This window comes from Haliotis asinina, chromosome 1 (assembly GCF_037392515.1).
Source record: "Haliotis asinina isolate JCU_RB_2024 chromosome 1, JCU_Hal_asi_v2, whole genome shotgun sequence".
In the NCBI taxonomy this organism is placed as follows: Eukaryota; Metazoa; Mollusca; class Gastropoda; order Lepetellida; family Haliotidae; genus Haliotis; species Haliotis asinina.
This window is the reverse complement of record NC_090280.1, coordinates 56,639,952-56,663,087: the sequence shown is the minus strand read 5'-3', so window position 1 is coordinate 56,663,087 and position 23,136 is coordinate 56,639,952. Positions and strand designations below refer to the sequence as shown.

Genomic DNA, 23,136 nt, shown 5'->3' with positions numbered 1-23,136 from the left:
CGAAAACCTGGGTTCGATTCCCCACATGACTACAGTGTGTGAACCCCATTGCTGGAGCCCCTCTCGTGAAATTGCTGAAATATTGCTAAAAGTGGCATAAAACTAAACTCACTGCTGATAGAATCCTCCTGCAGTGCTGTCATCCGCCTTTCATATAAATAAATGCCCTGACTTGTCATTGTCCTTAATGTCTATTTCAACCATAAAACCTGGAATTGGCTATTGCATGTTTTATTTATATCTTCATATTCATCAAAGCAAGACTTCACACCTTAGTTATCATAAAGTCTTTCTATAAAATGTACATATTCTAAAGACATAATTTACAATAAACACAGGAAATCAGTTTTGGCATTTACTTTTTAGAGTGTTAAAAACAGCCAGAAGCTCAAGGCAAACATTTAATTCTAACCAAACAAGAAAGAAAATGATCATTCCTGTAGAACAAATATTGACTGTCACCTGTACAGAAAGAAAGTTGCTGAATTCAACAGATACTTGTCCTAAAAATGTTTTGTACATGATTCCATATATATATGCATAAAAACATGAGACAACTGGCCATCATCTTCTGAAAATATTACTGTTGACATTGTTGTGACAGGTTTGTCACTTTGTCAAATATACATGATGGGTTGTCCATTTCATAACATTCACTACCACAGCATTTCCACATGCAGGTGAAGATCAATACATGATCAGCTTTATGTACACAGATATTTACAAAATGCTTTCTCAAAATAATGTTATGTTACAGGTATCTGTAAATATATAACACTTATATTTTAATACAGATTTGTTTATCTTTCCACTATACACAACAGTGAATATCATGTTAAGTGGATATTATTTGACATATTTCATTGCCTCATGAAACTGGATGCTGACTGTCATAGGTGGTGCATTGATAAAATCTGTACATATAAATATTCATACATTTATCAAACACAGAGACACGCGTTAAGACATCTGTTGCATCAAACTTTATCACTTGTTAGAAAGTGTCCTTAAACTTACAAAACTCAAAGTGAGTTCTTAAAAAAGAAATGGCAAATAAATCTTTGATTTGTCAAAAAAAATAATGGCCATATTTTACCCATCTTTCATTACAAAAGAAAATGGGCAGCAGGTGGAGTTATACACAATATCCCTGTAGATGTCGGCCATGTTGGTCTAGTCCTGTTCCTTGTCCCTCTGATCCTCTTCTTCCTTTAGGGAGTCCATAGCTGTCTTCCAGTGATGCAGCTTCACCGACACATGCACCTCTAGGGGAGGAGGTGGAACATCCTCTCCCTCTTCTGCTGTTGGTGTTGGTGCTGTGACCTTGCCCTTCTTGCCACCATCTTTCTTATCACCATCCTTGACCTTGCCCCCTGCTTTCCCTGCATCTGTAGAAGGGAGATAACTTGATGAGCAAAAGCAATAATTTGAATGGATTACATGCCATATTGATGAACTTTTAATATAAACAGAGATATAACAGAGATCATTCTTACCAAACAGGAAAAAAACACAATTACTTTGACTTTTACAAGTCCAAGCAAACCATGGAATAAAAGGCAGGCAGCTTATATTTTTAAATCTCCATGGGTAGCTTACCTTTCCCTTTGTCTCTCTTGATGGCTGAGGATGACTTTGTATTCTTTTTATCTTTCAGATCCTTATCCTTCTTACTCTCCTGCAACAGTGAATGAGTGAGGTTATTAATGTTGCAGAAATATTCTCGTTCTCCTTGCCCAAGGGTTGTTGACACAGATCAAGGCAGCCAGTACAATCAGCCAGATTCAACAGTCTAAAGTGCCATGGCACCTCGGCTTGCTTACAAATTAACTCTATATTTATCAAAAATCAGGAATAGGAATGGAACGTCTTCTGAACGATTGTCTGGCACATTATCTATAAGGTCACCTCACATCAAATAAGGTCTCAGTAGAAGACAGTGGTAATGCTACAGACCTTTCTACCAAGTTCGGGTGACTCAGTGCAGACTGTTGATGCAGCTGTCTCCACTCCCCCTTGAGAGAACACTGACACCACCTCAAAGTCCCCCTCTAGGAAGTCGTCCAGCTGGACATGAAACGTAGCCAGAGTGGTCAGCTGGGGTTCTGTCCGCCTCAGTTCAGCCTCGGGCTCTTTCTTCTTCTTCTTTTTATCCTCTTTCTTAGGCTCAGGCTGAGAGATGGAGGACATATGTTATTATACAATTATGCATAACAACTGAAATTATAAAAAAAAATAAAATTTAAATTCTAACGAGGATGAACTGGAGGTGAATTATTTGCAAATTTTTAAAAACACATAAAACATATACTGTTTACCATACAGTGATTTGATTATTCAATGAAATTCTAGATATACCACAGAAACACATTTACTATCATGTCAGTTTTCTCCATTATGCCTGTTTCCTCATAAGAGCAAAATTGTCAGCTTGCCATTGAAATTAGTCTTATATCTGGGGGTAAAATACCAGTTCATGGACTTCCAGAAGCTAACACTGATAGTCCCCAAGCCTCTCATTTCACCCCATGGGGATTCCGGGGTGCTGTTGTACTAAACAATCTCAGCACTAAGCCTACCTTTAGTCTAAGTTAAGGTGCACAAGTTATTACATACAGTCACCTTAGCACAAAGATCACATTGAACACTGGTTCTAACCTAGGGCCTACTCAGATTTCTTAAGCTCTAGCTCTTAGCACTAACATAGCATAACATTTGTCATACAATAACATTAACTAAAGAGGGAACCACTGTCATTATTTATGAACAGATTGGACATTGCTCATATAATCTATAGACTGTCTTGTCATTTACCGACTTTTATCATATAGCTATAACAGTGATGACCTAAGCAAATAGAAAAATTGAACAAACAATCAAACAAATTTCAGGTCAGCTTTGAATGACCTCCTCACCTGCATCTGGCACACCAACCTACGTCATACAGCATAGCAAATGTCATGAACAAAAAAGCTGCTGATCCATCACAAAAGCTAAAATTAGGTGGCAATTCTCCCCTAAAGTTCCAGACCACCCTTGTAAACTCAACCACCTGTGAAGGTCCAGGGTAGAATAGGTCTTCAGCAACCCATGCTTGCCATAACAGGCGACTAACCAGATCGGGTGGTCAGGCTTGCTGACTTTCTTTGACACAAGTCAACAGTTCACAATTGTGCAGATCAATGTTCATGCTGTCAATCACTGGATTGTCTGGTCCAGACTCAATTATCTACAGACCACCACCATATAGTGGGAGTATTGCTGAATACAGCATAAAACTGAACTCACTCACTCACTCACTGTAAATTCAACCATGTACAGTAGCAGCTGTGGAAACCGGTATCTGTCCTATCCGGCAAGTTGTTAACACCATCATAAATTTTCAGTCCCATCTGTGGCTTGTACATATATCATCAGCTCCACAATCCACAACCAGATTATTTCTTCAGCCCCAATGAGTGCCGGTTTAGGCAGCTTACACTGTATGTTAGGATATCAGTAGCTTTAGATCTTTTCACCCTTCGCTACAATAAGTTAACAATAGCCTGATTCCACCCTGTGATGCATTTCTGGTGTTCCCTGTCATGATGTTGCTGGAATATTGCTGACAGCAGCATAAAATCCATCAAGCTGACATTCTCACTCACACCCATGACATTTTGCATATTCTGACATAGAACTAATGACACCCTGGAATATTGCTAAAAGTGGAATACTCATTTCACTCACTAACACACTTCATGAGGATATTTTAGTGTGACATTTCTCACCTTGCCCTTTTTATCTCCCTTGGCATTCTTGTCATCCTTGCCCTTCTTGACTGACCCAGCCACACTGGCCCTGTCTCCATCCTCCTCCTCCAGGGGATAGCACAGAACCTGCAGTCAACATGTCTTCACTTTAAAATCAGTCTTAAAAAATCACGCTAGGAGAGCTAAAAAGTTTACCATCTCTCATCACACTTGGAAAAGGCATTACATTTAACCAGGTCCCAAACTAAATTAATTTCCACTGTGGGGTCCCTAGCAAATAATCAGTTGCAGGAACTATACCTGGAGATTGTATCAGCAATGTTGGATATGACAAAGTAATGGATATGACTTCATCTTAAATTACCCATTCTAACATACCACATCCTTTTTCCAAAAATTGCACTCTGTTAAAAGGACAATGGTGCCATTTGCAAGGTTACAATGTCTCTTGTAGAACCTGTAAAGTATCCTTTCATGCAACACTCCCATTCCATTCCATTCTCAGCAGCTTAAACATCCCCATTTTAGCACTAACATTTACAAATTAGCATATGTTTCTTTCAAAAAACTGTTTGTGTTCAACTGTATACAAGGGAGGGATGGGATTTACTAAGTTTGTCCAGATCTACTTACAGGCATGTATCCAGCCACAAGTTTGCAGCAAATGTTGACAAATCAATTCCCACATAGAACTAAACAGACTGAATAAAAAAAAAAAAAAAGTTTTCTCTAAATTGAGAGACATGGTCACTCAGTCTGAAATCTCAGATAAGTCTCTGGACTATGTCAGGCCATTAACAAAGTATCATAGGGTGACTCCAGAACATGCTATGTGAACTGACCACTTGCTCTACCACCGAGAAGTCCATGCCCTTGCTGAAGAAGTCCCTCAGATTGTGCAGGTCATCCCGGACCTGAGTGCTTGACCAGTTGACCTCTATCTCCTCTGCCCAAGGCAGACCTTCTGTTCTCAGAGGACCAAGTTTCATCTGGCACTGGACTGGCTCGATCCGTGCTGTGTCATCCTCATTGAAGTCATCCGCCAAAGATTCTCCGCCAAGTACAGACAAAGGGGCTGCTGCACAGAGAAAGAGATGATTACCATATATGACCATAGGTAAGCCAATCTCATAGACAAGCTGTGGTCCTAACCTGACCCTTAAAATCAGTATGTGGAAATATACGAAGCAGAAGCAATTCATTTAACTGAGCTTTTTCCTGTGAAAGTATAAATAGTATACTGATAATGAATGAAACAAAACAAAACAAAACACAAAAGAACGATTCAAGCTGTTGGATGTCCTTAGAAAAGGGAGGTAACTCATCATGGCAGTGAACATGGTAACGGACAAAAGTTGTCTAATTCAAACTGCTTCACAATCTGGATAAATGCTTCAGTGCCTTAGCCAGTCCTTAATAGACAGATTTCATTGTACTGCTCAAAAGAAGACAAGGACCACCTGATTCTTCAAATGTTGAGACAGATTAACTTCAGTTATGTGAAAGAATTTAGTGGTCTTTCTGTTGGTAGCATACAACAATTAGTACTATCAGAAAACAAACTGAATAAGCATGGTCCCAGAAATATGGGGAAAATATGCTTATGAAGTGACTCAACTGAAACCACTTTCAATAAAACTCTACTCTTTGAATACTCATTAAAGTACCTGCTGGTATTTTCTCAAAAGTACAGTAGAGTCTGTCTAAGCCAGCTCTCATTGGGACTGAAGAAATGATCCGGTTTAGACAATGTGCTGGATTGTAGATCTGATGGTAAATGTACAAGCCACAGTTGGGCCTGAGATTTTATGCCAGTGTTGACAACTTGCCGGATTGGACAGATGCCATTTTTTACAGCTTCCACTGTATACTTTCTAACATTCCGATAAAAGTGATTGCAAATGAGTTATAGATTAAGAGATATTTAAAGTTCATGAATACAGGATAGTTCTAGCTAACAAATTCTCAAGAATCATGTTGAATCCCCATGTTGCAGTTAAGTTACCTGTCAATTCTTGCACTGTCTCAAGGTCTGGTTTACTTGTGAAGCAGACACTCTTTTCTTGCTGGCTGTTTGACCTTTCACCTTGTGACCCAACACCAAGGTCAGACTGATGAACAAAGAAAGAAAAAGTTGGACTAAATTCATTTAAATTCACTGTTCTGCATAATAAGCCCTTATACTACTGAAAAACATTTGTTTTAACTACTCCACACATCAAAACTTGACAGTGTGCTATGAATTAAGAGTTTTCCAAACTGTTTGTCACCATATTTCCTTGATTTCAATGTCTATTCCGATGTTTCCATTTAGACCTACTGTGTCTAATCATTAAGATCATGATAGAGGATTCTGTGCATGAAAACAACATGGCATTTAATGAAGATGTCTTTACTCTGAAACCCTATGAATATTCAAGGCTTGGCTTTGAAAGAAAGAAGCAGAATTCAAATGGACCTGAAACTGATGAAGATCATTAAGGGCATTGTTTCAGATTTTATTATGCCTGATATCCTAAAAGTCAAGACCCTTCCCTATTCAACATATGTTACATTTGGGATTACACTTACTAAGTAAAGTACAAATTCTAGTATTTTTCTGTTTAGTTGAGTCCCATCTGGGCTTCGAACCCACAAACAGATGGGACTAAACTGAAAAAAAAGTACTAAAATATGTACTTAACTAAGAAAGCGTAATCCTTATATAACATGTTACATTTGACCACTTTCTAAACGGCACTGTGTAATTATACCTTCACTATTTCTTGTCATATTTATGAGGGGCAGTATGATAGCCTGGTGCTTCAAGTGTCTGTTCATCATGTCAAAGACGTGAATTCCCGACGTTATACTTCTGGAATGTTGCTAAAAACCATACTCATTCACATATTTCTGATGACTTTCCATGTTGGACTTGAACATTGTTTTCATGGACTTCTCCATAAACTTGTATTTCCTTTTTGACCCTCCCTCAAGACCCTCTTGATACACAGATCTATCCTGGAGCCACTTGTACCTGGTACTGAAACAACTGATCTGATGCTCACCAAGTCAGGGGAGGCTCCCAGCTCCCGTCCTTCCATCCCCGGCAAGAGGGGTATCTCTGTGACATCATCTGGGACATGCAACACCTCCGCCTTGGTGCCGGAATCCTCCAAGAACATAAACTCCACGTAGTACGTCCTCTCTACAATTGGGAACTCAGGCTGCTCCTCTGGGTTCTACAATAAAGTTGGAGTAAGTAAGAGACAAATGTTATATGTTGTAGCAATATCTATGTAATGACTGAAACAAATTTCAATTTGCCAAGGTATTTCCCTTGAAATTTTTAAACCAAATAACAAATACAACAGCTGTTTGACCACACTAAGAATAGCTTGTGCTTGTCATGTGTCTGCCATTTGGTCAGAAACATGTGACTTTTTTCCATTGGGGAGAGTATAAAGGATGTATTCTTCAAATTTGGAATCCATGTGCAATGACATCTTTCATCATGACAACAACACTCACCTTAAGTTCTTCTGGTACTGGCACACCAGACATGTGGGACACTTCTATGATCAGCTTAGCTTCATCCAGTACATACTCTGAAACAACACAGAACACATGCACCTCCACCCCAACACCTCCAACACACTCGCAATTACTATTATCATTATAGGAGATTTACATAGCACACATATCCACGAAAGTAGTACATGCTCAAGGCGCTGGTACTTTAGGCTCAATCACTGGATGTCAATCTCAACAGTACATATATTATGAATGTCAACTCCCTGAGGACATACGACACTTGCAAGAAATAGGTGCAAGGAGTTCTTGCGGCTTTCCCATCCTTACAAGGTGTCCATTCACAGAGGAGTGGACTGGAACACACAGACACAATACTTTGTCCAAGTTTACTGCATCCACACAACTGGGTGTTTGCACATATTCATGTGGCCACTATCTGGTCATAAAGGGATTGGTTATTTTAAGTGCACAGGATTGTTTACTACTGCACACTAGGGGTTGTGACAACATTGAACAAGTCTGCACACAAAGATGACTCCAAGGTTTTTACACCTGGTCACAGGTGGACTTGATCCCGACACCTCAAGCTCACTGGATCACTAGCCTCACCATTCCCCTTGTGATATCATCACACAACAGCTCAACATAGAACCCCTTCTGATCGAATTATCTCTAGTGTAAATAACAAACAGTGCTTGGTCAGTTTCTATAACAAGGATTCAGAAACAAAAGTATCAATTAAAAATATGCATATATGAAAACATGTAGCCTAAAATTCTCTGTTTATTACCTTTATTACTAATAATCAATATTTCATAGTCAGCCTTCAAACAATTGAATCCCAGCCTAACAATCCAGTGATCTACATTGCCACACTCCATACCATACAACATGTATGACAACAATGACAATGACCATTTGATCCAATAAGTTGCCTCTTATGACCAAGACCCCCCTCCTCAAAGCGATCGTAGCACTAAGGTGATCGTAACTCCCATACTTTAAGACCCGTCAAGGTCCTGGGGTAGAATAGGCCTTCAGCAACCCATGCTTGCCATAAAAGGTGACTTTGCTTGTCGTGAGAGGCGACTAATGGGATTGAGTGGTCAGGCTCGCTGACTTTTTTGACACATGTCATCAGTTCCCAATTGCACAGATCGATGCTCATGTTGTTGATCACTGGATTGTCTGGTCCAGACTCTATTATTTACAGACCGCCGCCATATGACTGAAATATTGCTGCATGCGGCATAAAACTAAACTCACTCACTTACTCCCATACTTTAACATAGATTTACAACTGTCATAGCACTATGATCAACTGAGGAATGGGGCCCAGCATTGGTTGCTGTGGACCAATTCTAATCCAGAAAAAAGTATATGGACTTGAATGATGTCATGTGTCTCACCTTTTCGTCTCGCCAAGCCCTTGAAATGATGCTTCTCATCTGCTGATATCCTGACATCGTCCAGGATGCTTAACTTCCGTAGCGAATCGATTGTGTAACCACGGTAACCAGGTATCAACTAAAATCATTGCAAAAACATTCGTGACAACAAAAATAAGTTTAATTCTTTGTCAATGATGCAGGTTCAAAATTAAAGTCTATAATCACTGCATTTAAGAATATTCTAACAGAAATTAGTTACAATGAGACAAATGATTTTGAACATATGGTATTTTCTTCTTGTTGACAAATTCCGTCAACAGCAAAGTTTTTCAATATGGGAAGCCAATTGACTGACAGCTGCTCACCGATAGTGGATTGCCTTGTAATATCAGATTGCGGAGCTTGGGTAGAGTGCTCAGTTTCCGAACAACATCTAGAAGGTCACTGAGGTTATTGTGACTGAGGTCTAGTGACAGAAGACATGGCCTGCAATACAAAACCATGCAAAATCATTCTTTAAAATGACTGAAATTCTTTGAGTTTAAAAACATTAACTGTGTCCATCAAGCCAAAGTTTCTAGTAATCAACATGGATTTATGTGCAGACCAGTAATCACCAGTGATGTATACACACACAAGTGATCACCAGAGATGTATAAACAGTCACAAGTAATCACTAGTGATGTATATACACACAAGTAATCACCAGTGATGTATATACACACCAGTAACCACCAGTGATGTATATACACACCATTTATCACCAGTGATCTATATAAACACCAGTAATCACCAAAGATGTATGTACACACCAGTAATTGCAAGTGGTGTATGTACACACCAGTAATTGCAAGTGGTGTATGTACACACCAGTAATCACCAGTGATGTATATATTGTCTGCGTCATTCTCGATTCTGTCTGTTATCACGCCCAATATATTGCGTGGATCTCCTCTTCCATGATCAACCATAGGAAATGGCACAACCACATTATCACCAGGTTCCCCTGCACATAAATCAATTGGTTTCCCTTCATAAGCTCTGTCTGTTTCACTTGTGATTCTGCACTAATTGTTCTCTGGTTCAGGATTTGCTCTTCTCTTTCTTGAAGCTGGAGTGTTGAATTTTCTGCAGTTGGATAAAGAGACCTGACAGTGGTTTCGGTGGTTGGTCCTTGAGTAGATTCAGATGCTGATTTGGTTGATGCTGAGACACTTGGTTGCTACGAGTAGATTGGCGATTAAGGATGTGCAATACATGTTGATCATGACGTGAAATCAATCCCACTACTGCTTATGATTTAGTTCAGCAAAATACCATCACAACACAATTCGCACAAGGAAATTGAACTTTTCAATATTTAGATGACAACCTGAAATCAGGATGACAAAATGGAATGTTCTGGAGGGCGCTCTCATATACGGAAAATGCGGTCATTTGTCAGGTTGATCCATTACTTGTCAAGCAGTAGGGATTGGTGCTTCTTTATGAACTTGTAGACGACACTGTACTGCAGGACCTTGTACTTGGATAAAAGGGAGTACTCATGATGACTCTTTGGGAATCATGGGAATCATGCAATTCAGGCACTTGGCGTATCTCTCTTGCAGTTCATTAAGAAACTAACAGTCGGTGGCGTATGAATGTTGGTGGCAGTGTTTAGTACATCTTATATGATTCAGGTGGTGTTTCAGGAGATGTTTTCCTAACTACCTATTCCTACCACTTGGATCTTCGGCAGGAAAGAATTAATCCCTCACAAGTCAACTGAGGAACAGCAGATAAGGATGTTGCAATAGCTATCCTGTTTCAGAGTACACTCTCTGTGAACTCATTGTAAGATTAAGATAATTAGGGTGTTGTCATAACAATACAAAAAACTCAAAACTAGATACGAGAAGCAGAATCACCAAGGAACCATTTCAGTCAGATAGTGATAGGGCCAAATTTCAGTCATTTCATGAAATCACTAGAGATTTCAGTCATTTCATGAACTGACCGAAAGTTTCAGTCATTTCATAAAATGACTGATTACAAAGTCTGACTGTAACATATTCACACCAATAATCTTCAGTGATATAAAAACATACCAGTAATCTCCAGTGATGTATAAACATACCAGTAATCTCCAGTGATGCATAAACATATCAGTAATCTCCAGTGATGCGTAAACATACCAGTTACCTTCAGTGATGTGTGAATATATCAGTAATCTTCAGTGATGTGTAAACACTACCAGTAATCTCCAGCGATGCATAAACATACCAGTAATCTCCAGTGATGCATAAACATACAAGTAATCTCCAGTGATGTATAAACATACCAGTAATCTCCAATGATGTATAAACATACCAGTAGTCTCCAGTGATGTATAAACATACCAGTAATCTCCAGTGATGTAATCCCCTATAAAGGCTATAGTGTTGTGGCCCAGTCCCAGGTGATTCAGGAGAGGGGGGTTGATGCACAGTGCAGATATGTCACTGATTTCATTGGCACACAGCTCCAACACCTGATGAAAAACATTCTTGCATCATACATCATGTATCATATTTTGAATAATGCAACTACTGCTCTTCAGAAACAGTGTTGAAAGCAGCTACCATCCAAAAGTCAACAAAATTCAGTGAAGTGCCAAAAAATATTCTCTTTCCAAATTCTGTCTATCTTTTGTAAATTTCTGACTTATTTCACATGGTTAATGACATAATTGGTGCACTTTTCTGAGAATCAATATTTGGAATGCAGTTCATACATATATCTGCATGCATAATTAAATTGCTAAGAAAATATTAGAAAATTAAAAAAATGGAGAGACAACACACCTTCAGCGACTCTGGGAGGTTCTTGGAATTGATGTTCTTGATATGATTTGCACTTAAAGTTAGCTCTTCTAGATTCTTGAACATTAATAAATCTTCATCTACCTCTGTGACCTGAAGAAGAAAATTGTGCAAATTCTAAACGATGTCATTCTACATGTATGTTTGTATTTCTGGTAGAGACAGAGTTCATAAATCAAATTTGAATTTGCTTTTATCACTTACCTTTTTGTCCACAATTCGGAGTGTCTTGAAGTAGTTGAGGACGAAGTTATCATCTATCAGCCAGGGTGATTTCACAGAAATTTCACGAAGTTCACGTGCTTCCTGTGACCAGCTGTAATCCAGGTGCCATGGGGAAAACCTGGATCCAACATATTCCTGTAGAGTCTCCATCTTCTCATAATTGGCACCATAATCTGTCAATTTCAAAACAATAGGAATGAGTGACCTGGATTAAAAACAATATTCATGATGTAAAGTGGGCTGAAGACATTAAAATCAGTCTGATACTTCTGACTGTCAATTCTGGCAGTCATGTGACAGAACTGGAAACCTTTAACACCTTAGAACTCCCAAAAGTGACACACCTATGAAAATCTGATATGCCAAGTCCACTCATAAATGACAAACTGTTACAAAGTACCATTTTTTTAGCATTTTCCCTTTTTCAGTTTGTATCATATATAATATAACACACAATATTGTGATAAGAAATGAGCAGCTTACCTTTCAATGTTATGGCAAACTGTGAATCAACTTTATCAGAAGAAATATATGCTGGATTAAGGCCTCTTTTGGACAATGTTTTCTTTCTTGGCAATGATTTGGTCTTATGTTGTGACCTTCTCTGTAAACAAATTAAGCACACCTTAGAATGTTTGTAAATAGCATCAGTTAACATGTCATTCATGCTTTGACTATATCATGATGAAAAGTAACAATAACATATTTGGAACACTATAAATTAACATTCTGCTAATTGATATCAGGTTTGGATACATTTTTAGATTGGACGCCGACCTGTAAGAGTAACATTGCTGGTTTATAGCACTCGCCCACTGGAGAAACAACACTGTTTCAACAGGATCACCCATTTTGACACAGTACAGTGATTCCTAGTTCAAACAGAAGGAAAATATAATCAGTTATAATTTCAACACCTAAATAAGGATCTATTAACACATTTTTTATGATGCAGCCTGGGGACCAACAGAACATCCATGTTCAATTATCCACTGGATGCTCCCTAGGTGTTGTTGATTCAATGTAATCTTTCCTACCCATGAGCCTAATCCACAGGGAAATTCTTTCAAACACAGTGTCTTCAACTGTTTCTCAAACGCTGAAAAGGCTGGGCAAGAATCAGTTACTGCCATTTCGTAATTATTAAAATGTCCACTTCACATATTCCCTGCTTCTGTTGTGACAACTAGGCAGCCATTTTGACGCCAAGTGTGATGACTTCCGCTGTTAGGGTAATTCAAAAACATGCACTTAAAAGTGCTTTCTAATGTTGTTAATTTCATATCAACTGTATTTAAACAGCGTCTAGCCGGTTGACCTTTCGTTAACATTAGGTCAAACACAATGTCAAAAATGCCTGAAAGCTCAAAGGGTATATTTCTTACAATGGGTAAACACATAAAGAAAATGCATTATTCATTTTCCGTAGTATAAAATAGTTTGACCTTTAGTGAAACAAAATGGCAGCCTCCATGCGTGGCACATAATCGCTGCCTGATATGTGTTGTGGTTCTACAAATCCTGCAGGGATATTGTTTTACAATGGAGAATAGGAGAACGCGAAAACATTCCAGGTCTCCATCTGCAAAGGGGGAACGTCGATCGCGGCCTACATCAAAGAAACGGAAGCGATCGTGGCAGTCTCGAAATGCAAGTTCGAGTTCATCTGATTCCATTCAGTCATCACGATCATCTTCATCAAGTGAACGAAGGCACAAACATAAACACAAAAAGTCTTCGAGACACAACGATAATTCCAAGAAGAAAGCAAGAAAAAAGAGTAGCTCAAAACGCAGGTAAAGCACACATATCCTTGAACAATTTCAATTTGTAACTAAGGTAGAACACACTAAATACCCTTGAACGATTTGTAATTATGTTGAAGCAGGGTAAAGAGCGTCCTATTCTGCTGGCAAAAGTCACAAACTTACGTTTGCATATAACGTACTATTGTTTGGTTACCCCATACGTGGTATGTTTATCATAAATATAGATTTCAGTGTAACAGATTGTCAGTAACACGACATTGTTCGGTTGTAGCCTGCGACGTCGTTGTATCGCGGTACTTGACATATCCGTAATCAGAAAAGAAATTCTGAACTTATGAGGCCTGTTTTATCGTAAAATCTGATTAACATGACATTTAATCAACACATCTGGGAAGAATTATTATTTTAACTTCGATAGTGTTCCAGCGAAAGCCATTACATGAACAGAGCCGATTAACATTTACCAAAGGAGAGAACTCCATTGTATCGCGGTAAACACTAAAATTCACCCCAGGAGATAATTTTAGCTCATGACATCACTTTCGCTATATTTTGGCAACAAGGATATGCAGACGACGTAGTTCAGATGGAGTGGGAAGGGTCAAATATGAAAAGTAAATATTATAGCAGGTATTTCATGGATGGGGGTCAGACAGATTTCAGAGTTTAATGTTAATAATTCTGTTGGATAAAACTTACAGGGATTTGATACATCCTGCCAGTTTCAAAAAGGTAAACAAGCCACTGTTGTTATGCTGTTGATTGACATAATAATCATTTCTAAAAGGCGTGTCTAGTGCGTGAAACCAGATATACTGATTTGCTGTGATACCATGAATGCCGTGATACAACAACGACGTCCGAGTATATTATACAGCATGATACAGCAAAACTGATGTAGGTTTTTCGTTTATTTTGTTTTGTGATTTGTGAAAACATTCTTTCATTAATAACTTGAGGTGAAGCACTTTGCTGGACATCTCACAACCAATAAATATTTCTAATATGCCAAGGTGTGCATCATTACCTGATGGTACTCATTCATCCAACAGCCTTCTTGATAATCCAGGTAATGATGCATTTCAGTCCACATTTTTATCATGATCAGTGTACATACACATAATGTAAACCTAAGCTTTGTCAGTGCACTTGGATTCAGCTTCATGTCAAATGATTACAGCATCAGCTGATTTATTTCAAACACTTTACCATGTAGTTACATTTTTTTTATCTATATTGTCAGATACAGTTCTTCCGATTCATCCTCATCAAGAGAGAGGAGAAAAAAGAAGAAAGCCAAAAAGAAGAAAAAGAAATTGAAGAAAAAAGAAAAGGAGAAACAGAAACAGGACAAAGCAAAGGAAAAAAGTATTTCCAGCATTACACAAAAACTAACACCTTCAGTAGGAGTAACCATGGTTACACCTCCTGGTACCAAATCTAAGTCTGGTAAGTATATAATATGTATACACACATTACACAGGATAAATACAATGTAACAAATCAAACTAAAAATGTGGCAACTTTGTAAATCTTCAAAGATCCAAATAACCCTATGTAATTATGCCTGTGGGTGAAATATCCTCATTTTGGGTTTCTGAATGTGTGCTTTATGTAATCATGGTTGCATGTGTTTGTTGAAGACTGTCTAGAATTATCTAACCAATCTTTCAGGAGATGTTGGTCCAGTCCCTCGTGTGATGAAGCCAATGAGCAAGGAGGAGTGGGAAAAACAACAGAGCGTCATGAGACATGTATATGATCCAGAAACTGGGAGAACCAGGTAAAACTAGTGATTGTGAGATTTGGAGTACTGGATGAGATTGATCCCACAACTTGGACAACCGGATGAAACATCCATATGGTCATGATGATAATGAGCCTGGGAGAGTCATGTGAGATGTGTGTATGATCCTGGCGCAGGGAGAACTATGTAAGACGTGTGATCATGACACTTGGAGAACCAGGTGAGATATGTGTATGATCCTGAGGCTTGAAGAGTCAGGTGAGACATACATGTCATACTGAAACAGGCAGAGCCAGGTGAGGTATGCGAGATCATGTGACCAATGTAACAGAATAAACAGTTCTGTTTCTCATTTCTGATTTTGGTGTACCTACTAAATATTATACAAACAGGCTAGTTGATGGAGAAGATATTCAGATCTATTACATTTTAAGATAATGAATTATTTTTTTTTTATAATTTCTTTATTTTTGTTGCATTTTTACAGTCACGCATACTCATTTACAATTCATGAGGACTAACTAAAAAGCAAATGACAACTCGACCAATATTTATAAAATCTGTCGATGTTTGAATTTATGGAGGCTGCATATTTAGTTAGTCTATAATAATCTATTAGCTCCCTTTGGATTTCTTTGAATTTTGGCGCTTTCTTTTGTAATCTCCTGGTGAATATGCAGTGATAATGAATTATGGTTTCTTCCAGATTAGTGAAAGGTGACGGTGAAATAATGGAAGAGATTGTCACAAGAGAACGGCATCTAGAAATTAACAAGGTAAATATATTGGGATGAAACCAATGAACTGGCTACCATTCCATGTTAACTTATAGGTTTGAAACAATGAAACAGTTTTTGCAGTAAGATCTCTTTTCTAGGCTTGTGCATGATGTTGTTCATAATATTGTCAGTGGTCTGCAGGTGCATTTGTGATCCCCGGAATGTCATTACAACAATGAAGACCTGTCCGTGTCCAAGATTTACTGTAGCATCCTTTCCTCCAGCACCGAACTGAGTACAACTGACATGGAATCTGATATTTCATAGACAGTTTAAATGCCCACTGGCAGTAAAAATTGAATACCTATTATTTTAATGAAGTATGAATTTTGTAAAAACGGTTCTACATTGAAATTTAAGTGAAAAATATACACTGTACTTGTTGCTCAGTTGACTGAGTTATCAGATTTGGAGTATGGTTGCCCAGTCCTATTGGTGCCACAGTAACTGAGTTCCCTGTGCTTAGTTAGCTAGGTGTGCTTTAAACCAATTATCATGGATCGGAATCAGATTTAACTGTAAAATGTTCCTAGGCTTGTCACCTGCCTGTGTTTGTGGGGTTTACTAGTGTGGTAAATATGTAGGACCTCCTTAACTTCAGACTTTCCTGGAAGTGTTGTAACTGAAATATTGTGAATATCAGCTTTGACCAAACTGCTTGATTCTTATTAAAAGACAGATATAAATAACAATCATAAGTATATTTATAGTGTGTCAGACACATGAAGATCCTGGGTAGAATAGGTTTTCAGCAACCCATGCTTGCTACAAAAGGCGACTAGGCTTGTCGTAAGAGGCATCTAACAGGATCTGGTGGTCAGACTCACTGACTTTGTTGACCAATATCATCAGTTCCCAATTGCGTAGATCGATGCACACGTTGTTGATCCCTGGATTGTCTGGTCCAGATTCGATCATTTACAGACCACCGCCATATACTGATATAGCTGGAATGTTGCTGAGTACAGTGTAAAACTCAACTCACTGTATTAAATACACTATATTACTGGCCAGTCAGTGGAACAGAAATCACACAAGTTTCATTCTCAGCTCCCTGGGGAACATACAAGACAGATACCTGAACACTGTTTCTGTCAAGGATTGGTTCAGCATGTTTATTGTTTAGATTAGAAGCACAGCTATCTGTAAACTATAATTGTTCAAACTTTTTGTTTTACAGCAGGCTACAAGAGGGGATGGGTTGTCTTACCAAGCTCAAGTTGGTTTGCTGAAATGATGTACTTAGTTGTTGTCACCCCAATAGCACTAACAGACTCTAAAGCCACCTGCATCCAGTTCCTGGACAACTGTTACCAGAGATTATGTGACTTGTCCAACATGACATGATTGAAGGAAGACAACACACCAGGAGAGGCAGGTGCTCAGCTGGATACCATAACCAAGTACCATGTAACGGCAAATTACCTTTTGTCTTCCTCATGTTACGTTTCACTTTGTTCACGACATGAAAAGGAACTTTATATTTTCATTTTATGATTTTTATTATTCGCATACTGGTTACCTGTATAATATCTGGATACCATTTCTTTCTTAATCTGTCAGGTTCTGTTTCTTTTAAAACACTGAATGTGTAGTGAATTGATTAATTGCAGTAATGCCATGTTGGACCTAACCAAAGTCCTTTAACATTTTCCCATTTCATTTCAAGATGTGGGTCAAGGAGTTAGATTAGGTTCAATTACTTTAAAATGAAAAATCCCAAACAGAATGGTATTCAGTATCATTATACATATACATATACATTCATACCATATCGTCAGTTTTGGTAAAATTAATGGTTCCAATATGACAGGGGCTGTTTTAAAATAACCATAGGGAGAATCCCATTTATGAAAGGTCCCCAGCAACTGCAGGGATCATTGCATGCAGTATCAATGCCATTGAAAATAACTATTGCAGTGTGGCTAAAAACACCAAACCCACCCACCTGTATTTCAAAGCAGGTGCCTGGTCATGAGTCTTGAATGGGAACTGCTGTGCAACATTTTGTCTCATAAAGCCATGTCAAACTACCAGTTTATTTTACTAAATTAGTGTTAGGTGACCATGTGAGTTTCTTTACTTCTCATGATTTGAATGGTGTACAGAAAGTTCAATATGGGAGTCTGACCTTCACCCTGAAGCAAAAATTAGCAAACTTATAAAACCAAATGACACCACATTAAGGACGAGAAGGTTATGGATGTCAGCTTTTCTATTATCACATGATGGGGTAATTATATTTAAAAAAAAGTGTTACTCATCAAAAAAGAAGTTGACATTCATAAAATGTTCTTCCTGATGTGTATCCCTTCTAAATGGCATTCACACAATATACTTAGTTTTGGGTAGAAGCAAGGGCTCAACCAGGGGGACTACCCTGCACCTTCACCAAATGAAACATGGAAATACAGGTCAATCCAACTAATTTAGTATTACCAGACATTTGTCCTGTTGAATATTCCTTTCTGTTTGAAGTTAATTAACATATTTTGGGACAGGATCATTGATTTCACAAGTAAAAGGATGGTATGTGTTACATTTTAGTGAGTATATTCTCCACTAACTTTATGGTTATCACAACTTAAACCTTAAATTCATCTTGACAGCAAATATTTGCCACCCCATCCCAACTGAATCATTTTTCGTAAGTCTGAAACAAAACAAGTCAGCTTATATACTTCTCAATATTCGCTGTGAAAAAAAAATAGTCATCTTAACAGTGTTATCCTTAGCAGACAGTATATGACAGTGTTCAATAAAAACAACCAAATTGATTGATTCAGACATTTTCACTTTATTCAACAGTATTCCTGTGAATGTGTACTATACACCTTTTTGGTTTCCCTAGCAACGGCTTTACATGATCCAGTAACAATGTTTACACATCTGGAGTATTATCAAACATAAATACTAAAAGCAGAATTTGAATGGAAACTTAAATAGGCTTTTTTTTTGTAAAAAAAATTGTTTATCATTTTTCATCCTAAAGTTACCTTTTTTTGTCTTGTTACATTCAAGCATGTTTCAACTTTGCTTTAGTCATACACTGAGAAAGAGTCCACTTAGTGATGTTAACTAGATGATAAATTAATAGAAAAGAATCAAAACAGTGAAACAATTGTTGGCACTTGAACTGAAAATAAAAAATAATAATAATTCTTAAATTTCAAACGGAAATATTGTTGCATGCCGTTTTCATTTACTCAAGGTTGTCTATGTACAATAAGTCTGTTACAAACTAAATTACATTAAAAAATTGCCCTCTTTTTATCACATGACAATATTATTCACGTTGTGTGAATTGACTGTCCTCAATGAAACCTCTGTAATTAAAGCATGTTTTTGCAACTTAGTAATACCTTCCAGAAATATCACAGTGGGGAAATCAGCAATTCACAAACTGTACCCTAGCTATCTCTCAGTCCCCAGGCCATATTATTTTGTGAAATGCAATGTTCTAAAATAAAATCTAAATATTCCACAGTTTCAGGTTCTGACTCTCCCATCACACCAAGACTCATTTTGTCAAAATCTGAGTATTTCCAAAGGCTAGATATTGTACCAATGTGGAAATCAAACATGGAAGTTGATCTGACCAGCCTCATTTTCATCATTGTGCTTTCCATCTCTAAAAACTTGATTCAGGCACTGATCTGGGAGTAAGGTGTTAAATAAGGGTAATTTCTATAAGGGACAAGTCAACTACAGATAAAGATTACACCACACTACACCAACCCCTACAATGAATACTGGTTTGTAAGAACAGCTGACATTGGAGACTCCAGTACACTAGAGCACATAGCACTTAATGGAGGTAATATGGTAACTGAGATTGATTCAGTCGAGACGTATTTACTTGTTACATTTAACATTTTGATGACTATATACTGAGATGTATCATCTCCTTGTTGAATAAACCTGGTACAAATTAATATTTGTCTTTTTTCATGGGTTTCTGGAATTTCTTCCTTCAAAAATGCCATATGTATGTGTTGAAGGAACATACATACTGCTGAAATATTTAAGGTAAACCAAATTCATGCATATTTTACTGAGCGAAACAAAAAAGGTATCACATTAAGCACCAGTGTTTCTTTGTTGTTTTCCAGGTTTCTTCACAAGCTTTGTAGCACACTGTGGGTGAGAAACTGAGAATAATCAGAGGAACACTGCCATCAAGTGGTGTTCCCTTATTTGTTTCCCTCAGTGTATTATAGTTAATCCGTAATGGACTACAGTAACATAAAGAAATAAAGTGGTCTTCAGTTTTATTGAGTAGTATAGTATCCAGGGTTGAGAACAGAAAAGATGATTTTCCCATTACTGAAGTCTGGATATAGTTTTTGAGAAGGTGTGCTCATAAAACACACCAAATAGTTGCATGCTTTATACAACGTTATCCCTCTATATCAGCAAATAGTGGAATATTTATTAAATCCCCTTATAGCTTAATGAAGGAGCTCAGAGACTCACGTCTTGTCAGTATGAGGTATCCTATAATTTGGCACTTAAGTAACTCTCTCACTCAAATTTTGACAGGGATGCTGATGTTCTCCTACATAACATCTGTAAAGCCAGACTAACATACTGACAGGCTTCTGTCTCCCTATCAAAATTTCAATAGCTTGGATAAAATATGGGTTCACTTTTTACACAATATCAACAGACAACCATTGAGTAGAGGGTATCTTTTCCATATTTGTTTCTGGCAATCTGAATGACATCTATGTAGAATGCAATGCTTCGGCTCGTCTGTTTTTGTATTATTGATTTGCAGATTTCTGCCCCCATTACAAGGGAATGCTTTCACTACCTGGTTACGCCACTTCTCTCAATGCTGATCCTCAAACATAAAATACCTACACTGCTAGGGAGACCTGATGGGGTATTGTTACATTAGGGTAAAAATAAACATGGCTTTACAGAGCAGTCTAAGTAAACTTAGTCTCAGTATTTTCAGTTACTTTCCTCTAAGGATTCTATCAAACCCTAGGAGGTTGCGTCAGGTAACCTTTCAGATTGACCAATCAGAGCACAGCCTACCAAACGGACAAAAGTGGACATTGCACAGTACTTTTTTAAACTTTTACTTCAAAAAGGTTTGTACCTGAACACTTCCTAATGCTATGTTCCATACAGTCACTTCTGGGTAATGCACAAGGAGCACCTACAATACTGTCAAGTGAGTAAACAGTAACTGAAAGCAGCATTTTTGTCAATATTCAAGGATGCCAGCTTGTGGAAATATTAGCTAATGGTAACCATGTCAGAAAGCCCTGAGCGTATATACTCCAGCTCTAATATCTGTGTTTTATGCAGATTTTCACTTGTTGTAGGATCAGTGTCAGTGACTTTGGAAATTTTGTTAGTCCCTCCAAACCCTAAACAGTAGCTGTTGTCTGATTGGATAAGTCCATTCAGCCATCTCACATTTGAGTAGACAGTCATAGGTAGCCAAAAAGTTACCTGACACAACCTCCTACTAGGGTTTGTTAGACTCGCATATCATGGCGGGTGTTACCAGCCAGGGGCTTCACATATAGTGCCCACATGGGGAATCGAATCTGGGACTTCGATGTGATGGGCAAAAACTCTAACCACCAGGCTGCCCCTGGTCATACTGAACATGGCTTCACAGGGAGATCACTATTGAAATGAAGGGACACCAATAACTGGCCTCACACCTTACCATCTAGGGAACTGAACCCAGATCTTAGACACTTTAAGCTAACACTTGACCCACTAAGCTTCCCTAGCCTTGCAGTACTGAGACGTCTTTCAACTTTGTCAAGTACATGTATCAGAAGAAAACTGTTTCTTCAAAAAGTACAAATTGGTACAACTGTTTACATCTGTTCAAGCATGACATTTTTAGTTAGCCTATATGCGATATAGATATTGCAACTTTCATTTATACCAACAAATCTGGACGAAATTAATTTTGCAACAAAAGGTGGGAAAAAACTGTGGTTTAATAATACAGTTTGCACCAAAGTTATAAATTAGTATTTCCAGTCTATATTTACAAAGAATATGAACTTAAACTGGTCCAAGGCCCTTTTTCACAAAACTCTCATAAGCCTAAGATGCTGTAACCTTTCTCGTAGTATTTGTAACCTTCTAATGTCGTAACTTTTATGGCAGCATTCATACCACATATACTACAACATAGAAGGTACAAATGCATCAAGGAAAGTGACAAGTCTTAGGCTAACAAAAGCTTTGTGAAACGGGGCCCAGGTATGGAGTGGCGAACATATATACACAAATAGCAACAGAAAGTACTTACAATAGGTAATTAACAAAACCAGAAGCTGCCTGAAGAGATTACCAAAAAACAATACATCACACAAGTGAAACAGACAACACATTCTCTCTCCCAAGCAACAGTGTTTACAGAACTACTATAGCATATCCTCACATATTCCGAACAGAGCGAGTGAGTGATTATTGTTTTATGCTGCTTTTTCCAGTAAAATAGCAGGACACAAAAAATCGGCCTCACACATTGTATCCATGTGCGGGAACTGAACCCTGGTCTTCAGCATGATGAATGGAAGCTTTGACCACAAGGCTATCCCACTGCCACTATTCTGGAAAGAAGTTTAAGGAACCCTGATTATATCATTTAAGCTACTCTGACATGCTATTAAGTAATTTTTTCATTTGACTCTAGTCAATCTGTCTTTCCAGGTCATTTTAAGCAAGTTTATTTCTGTGCTGCTTTAAGCAATATTCACACATTGTACCCATGTGTGGAAACCTGGGCCTTCAGTGTGAAAAGATAGTGCTTTACCCACTATGCTACCCCACCATCCCGTTCTGCTGATTAGCCTAGAATACTTTTAGCAGAAACAAAAAACAACAAAGCATTGAATGCTCATGCAATTTGTTTATGGTCAAAGTACCTTCTATTGCAGCCAGACCTTAAAATATTTTATATAACATCAAATATACTTGGCAACATTTTTGTATATTCTTTCTCGACTGATCAAGATAATATTGAAACAATGAAATATATGTTTCCACAGATATCTGACGGACCATAATCTACAAGTTTGACATGCTGAACTTAATATTTGACTGCAATATGTAATTCACAACACAAGGATGT

General features: G+C 37.9%; 2 protein-coding genes across 2 annotated transcripts; one reads left to right on the top strand and one right to left on the bottom strand.

Annotated features, from left to right (window-relative positions):
* Window positions 1–215: 215 nt before the first annotated feature.
* On the bottom strand, window positions 216–12,953 carry LOC137294658 (leucine-rich repeat-containing protein 43-like). The gene is made up of 15 exons (XM_067825728.1): window positions 12,762–12,953; window positions 12,208–12,328; window positions 11,704–11,897; window positions 11,482–11,592; window positions 11,038–11,168; window positions 9,022–9,142; window positions 8,675–8,792; window positions 7,263–7,339; window positions 6,800–6,973; window positions 5,758–5,863; window positions 4,595–4,830; window positions 3,771–3,878; window positions 1,957–2,172; window positions 1,600–1,678; window positions 216–1,388 (listed from the first exon to the last, which is right to left on the bottom strand). The coding sequence occupies exons 1-15, from the start codon at window positions 12,855–12,857 to the stop codon at window positions 1,174–1,176; spliced, it is 2,103 nt and encodes a 700-aa protein (XP_067681829.1). The 5' UTR covers window positions 12,858–12,953; the 3' UTR covers window positions 216–1,173.
* Window positions 12,954–13,179: 226 nt separating this feature from the next.
* Window positions 13,180–19,490, top strand: LOC137294640 (ADP-ribosylation factor-like protein 6-interacting protein 4). Its single transcript, XM_067825704.1, has 5 exons — window positions 13,180–13,520; window positions 14,737–14,942; window positions 15,168–15,276; window positions 15,947–16,016; window positions 17,200–19,490. The coding sequence occupies exons 1-5, from the start codon at window positions 13,267–13,269 to the stop codon at window positions 17,254–17,256; spliced, it is 696 nt and encodes a 231-aa protein (XP_067681805.1). The 5' UTR covers window positions 13,180–13,266; the 3' UTR covers window positions 17,257–19,490.
* Window positions 19,491–23,136: the final 3,646 nt, after the last annotated feature.

Excerpts from the sequence above, each read along its gene's own strand:
- LOC137294658 (XM_067825728.1), bottom strand. The coding sequence starts at position 12,857 with ATGGCAGTAACTGATTCTTGCCCAGCCTTTTCAGCGTTTGAGAAACAG. Across the intron at positions 1,679-1,956 it reads CACCCGAACTTGGTAGAAAG|GAGAGTAAGAAGGATAAGGA; the intron begins GTCTGTAGCATT and ends TCACTGTTGCAG. Across the intron at positions 1,389-1,599 it reads CAAGAGAGACAAAGGGAAAG|ATGCAGGGAAAGCAGGGGGC; the intron begins GTAAGCTACCCA and ends TCCCTTCTACAG.
- LOC137294640 (XM_067825704.1), top strand. The coding sequence starts at position 13,267 with ATGGAGAATAGGAGAACGCGAAAACATTCCAGGTCTCCATCTGCAAAG. Across the intron at positions 15,277-15,946 it reads CCAGAAACTGGGAGAACCAG|ATTAGTGAAAGGTGACGGTG; the intron begins GTAAAACTAGTG and ends GGTTTCTTCCAG. Across the intron at positions 16,017-17,199 it reads GGCATCTAGAAATTAACAAG|CAGGCTACAAGAGGGGATGG; the intron begins GTAAATATATTG and ends TTTGTTTTACAG.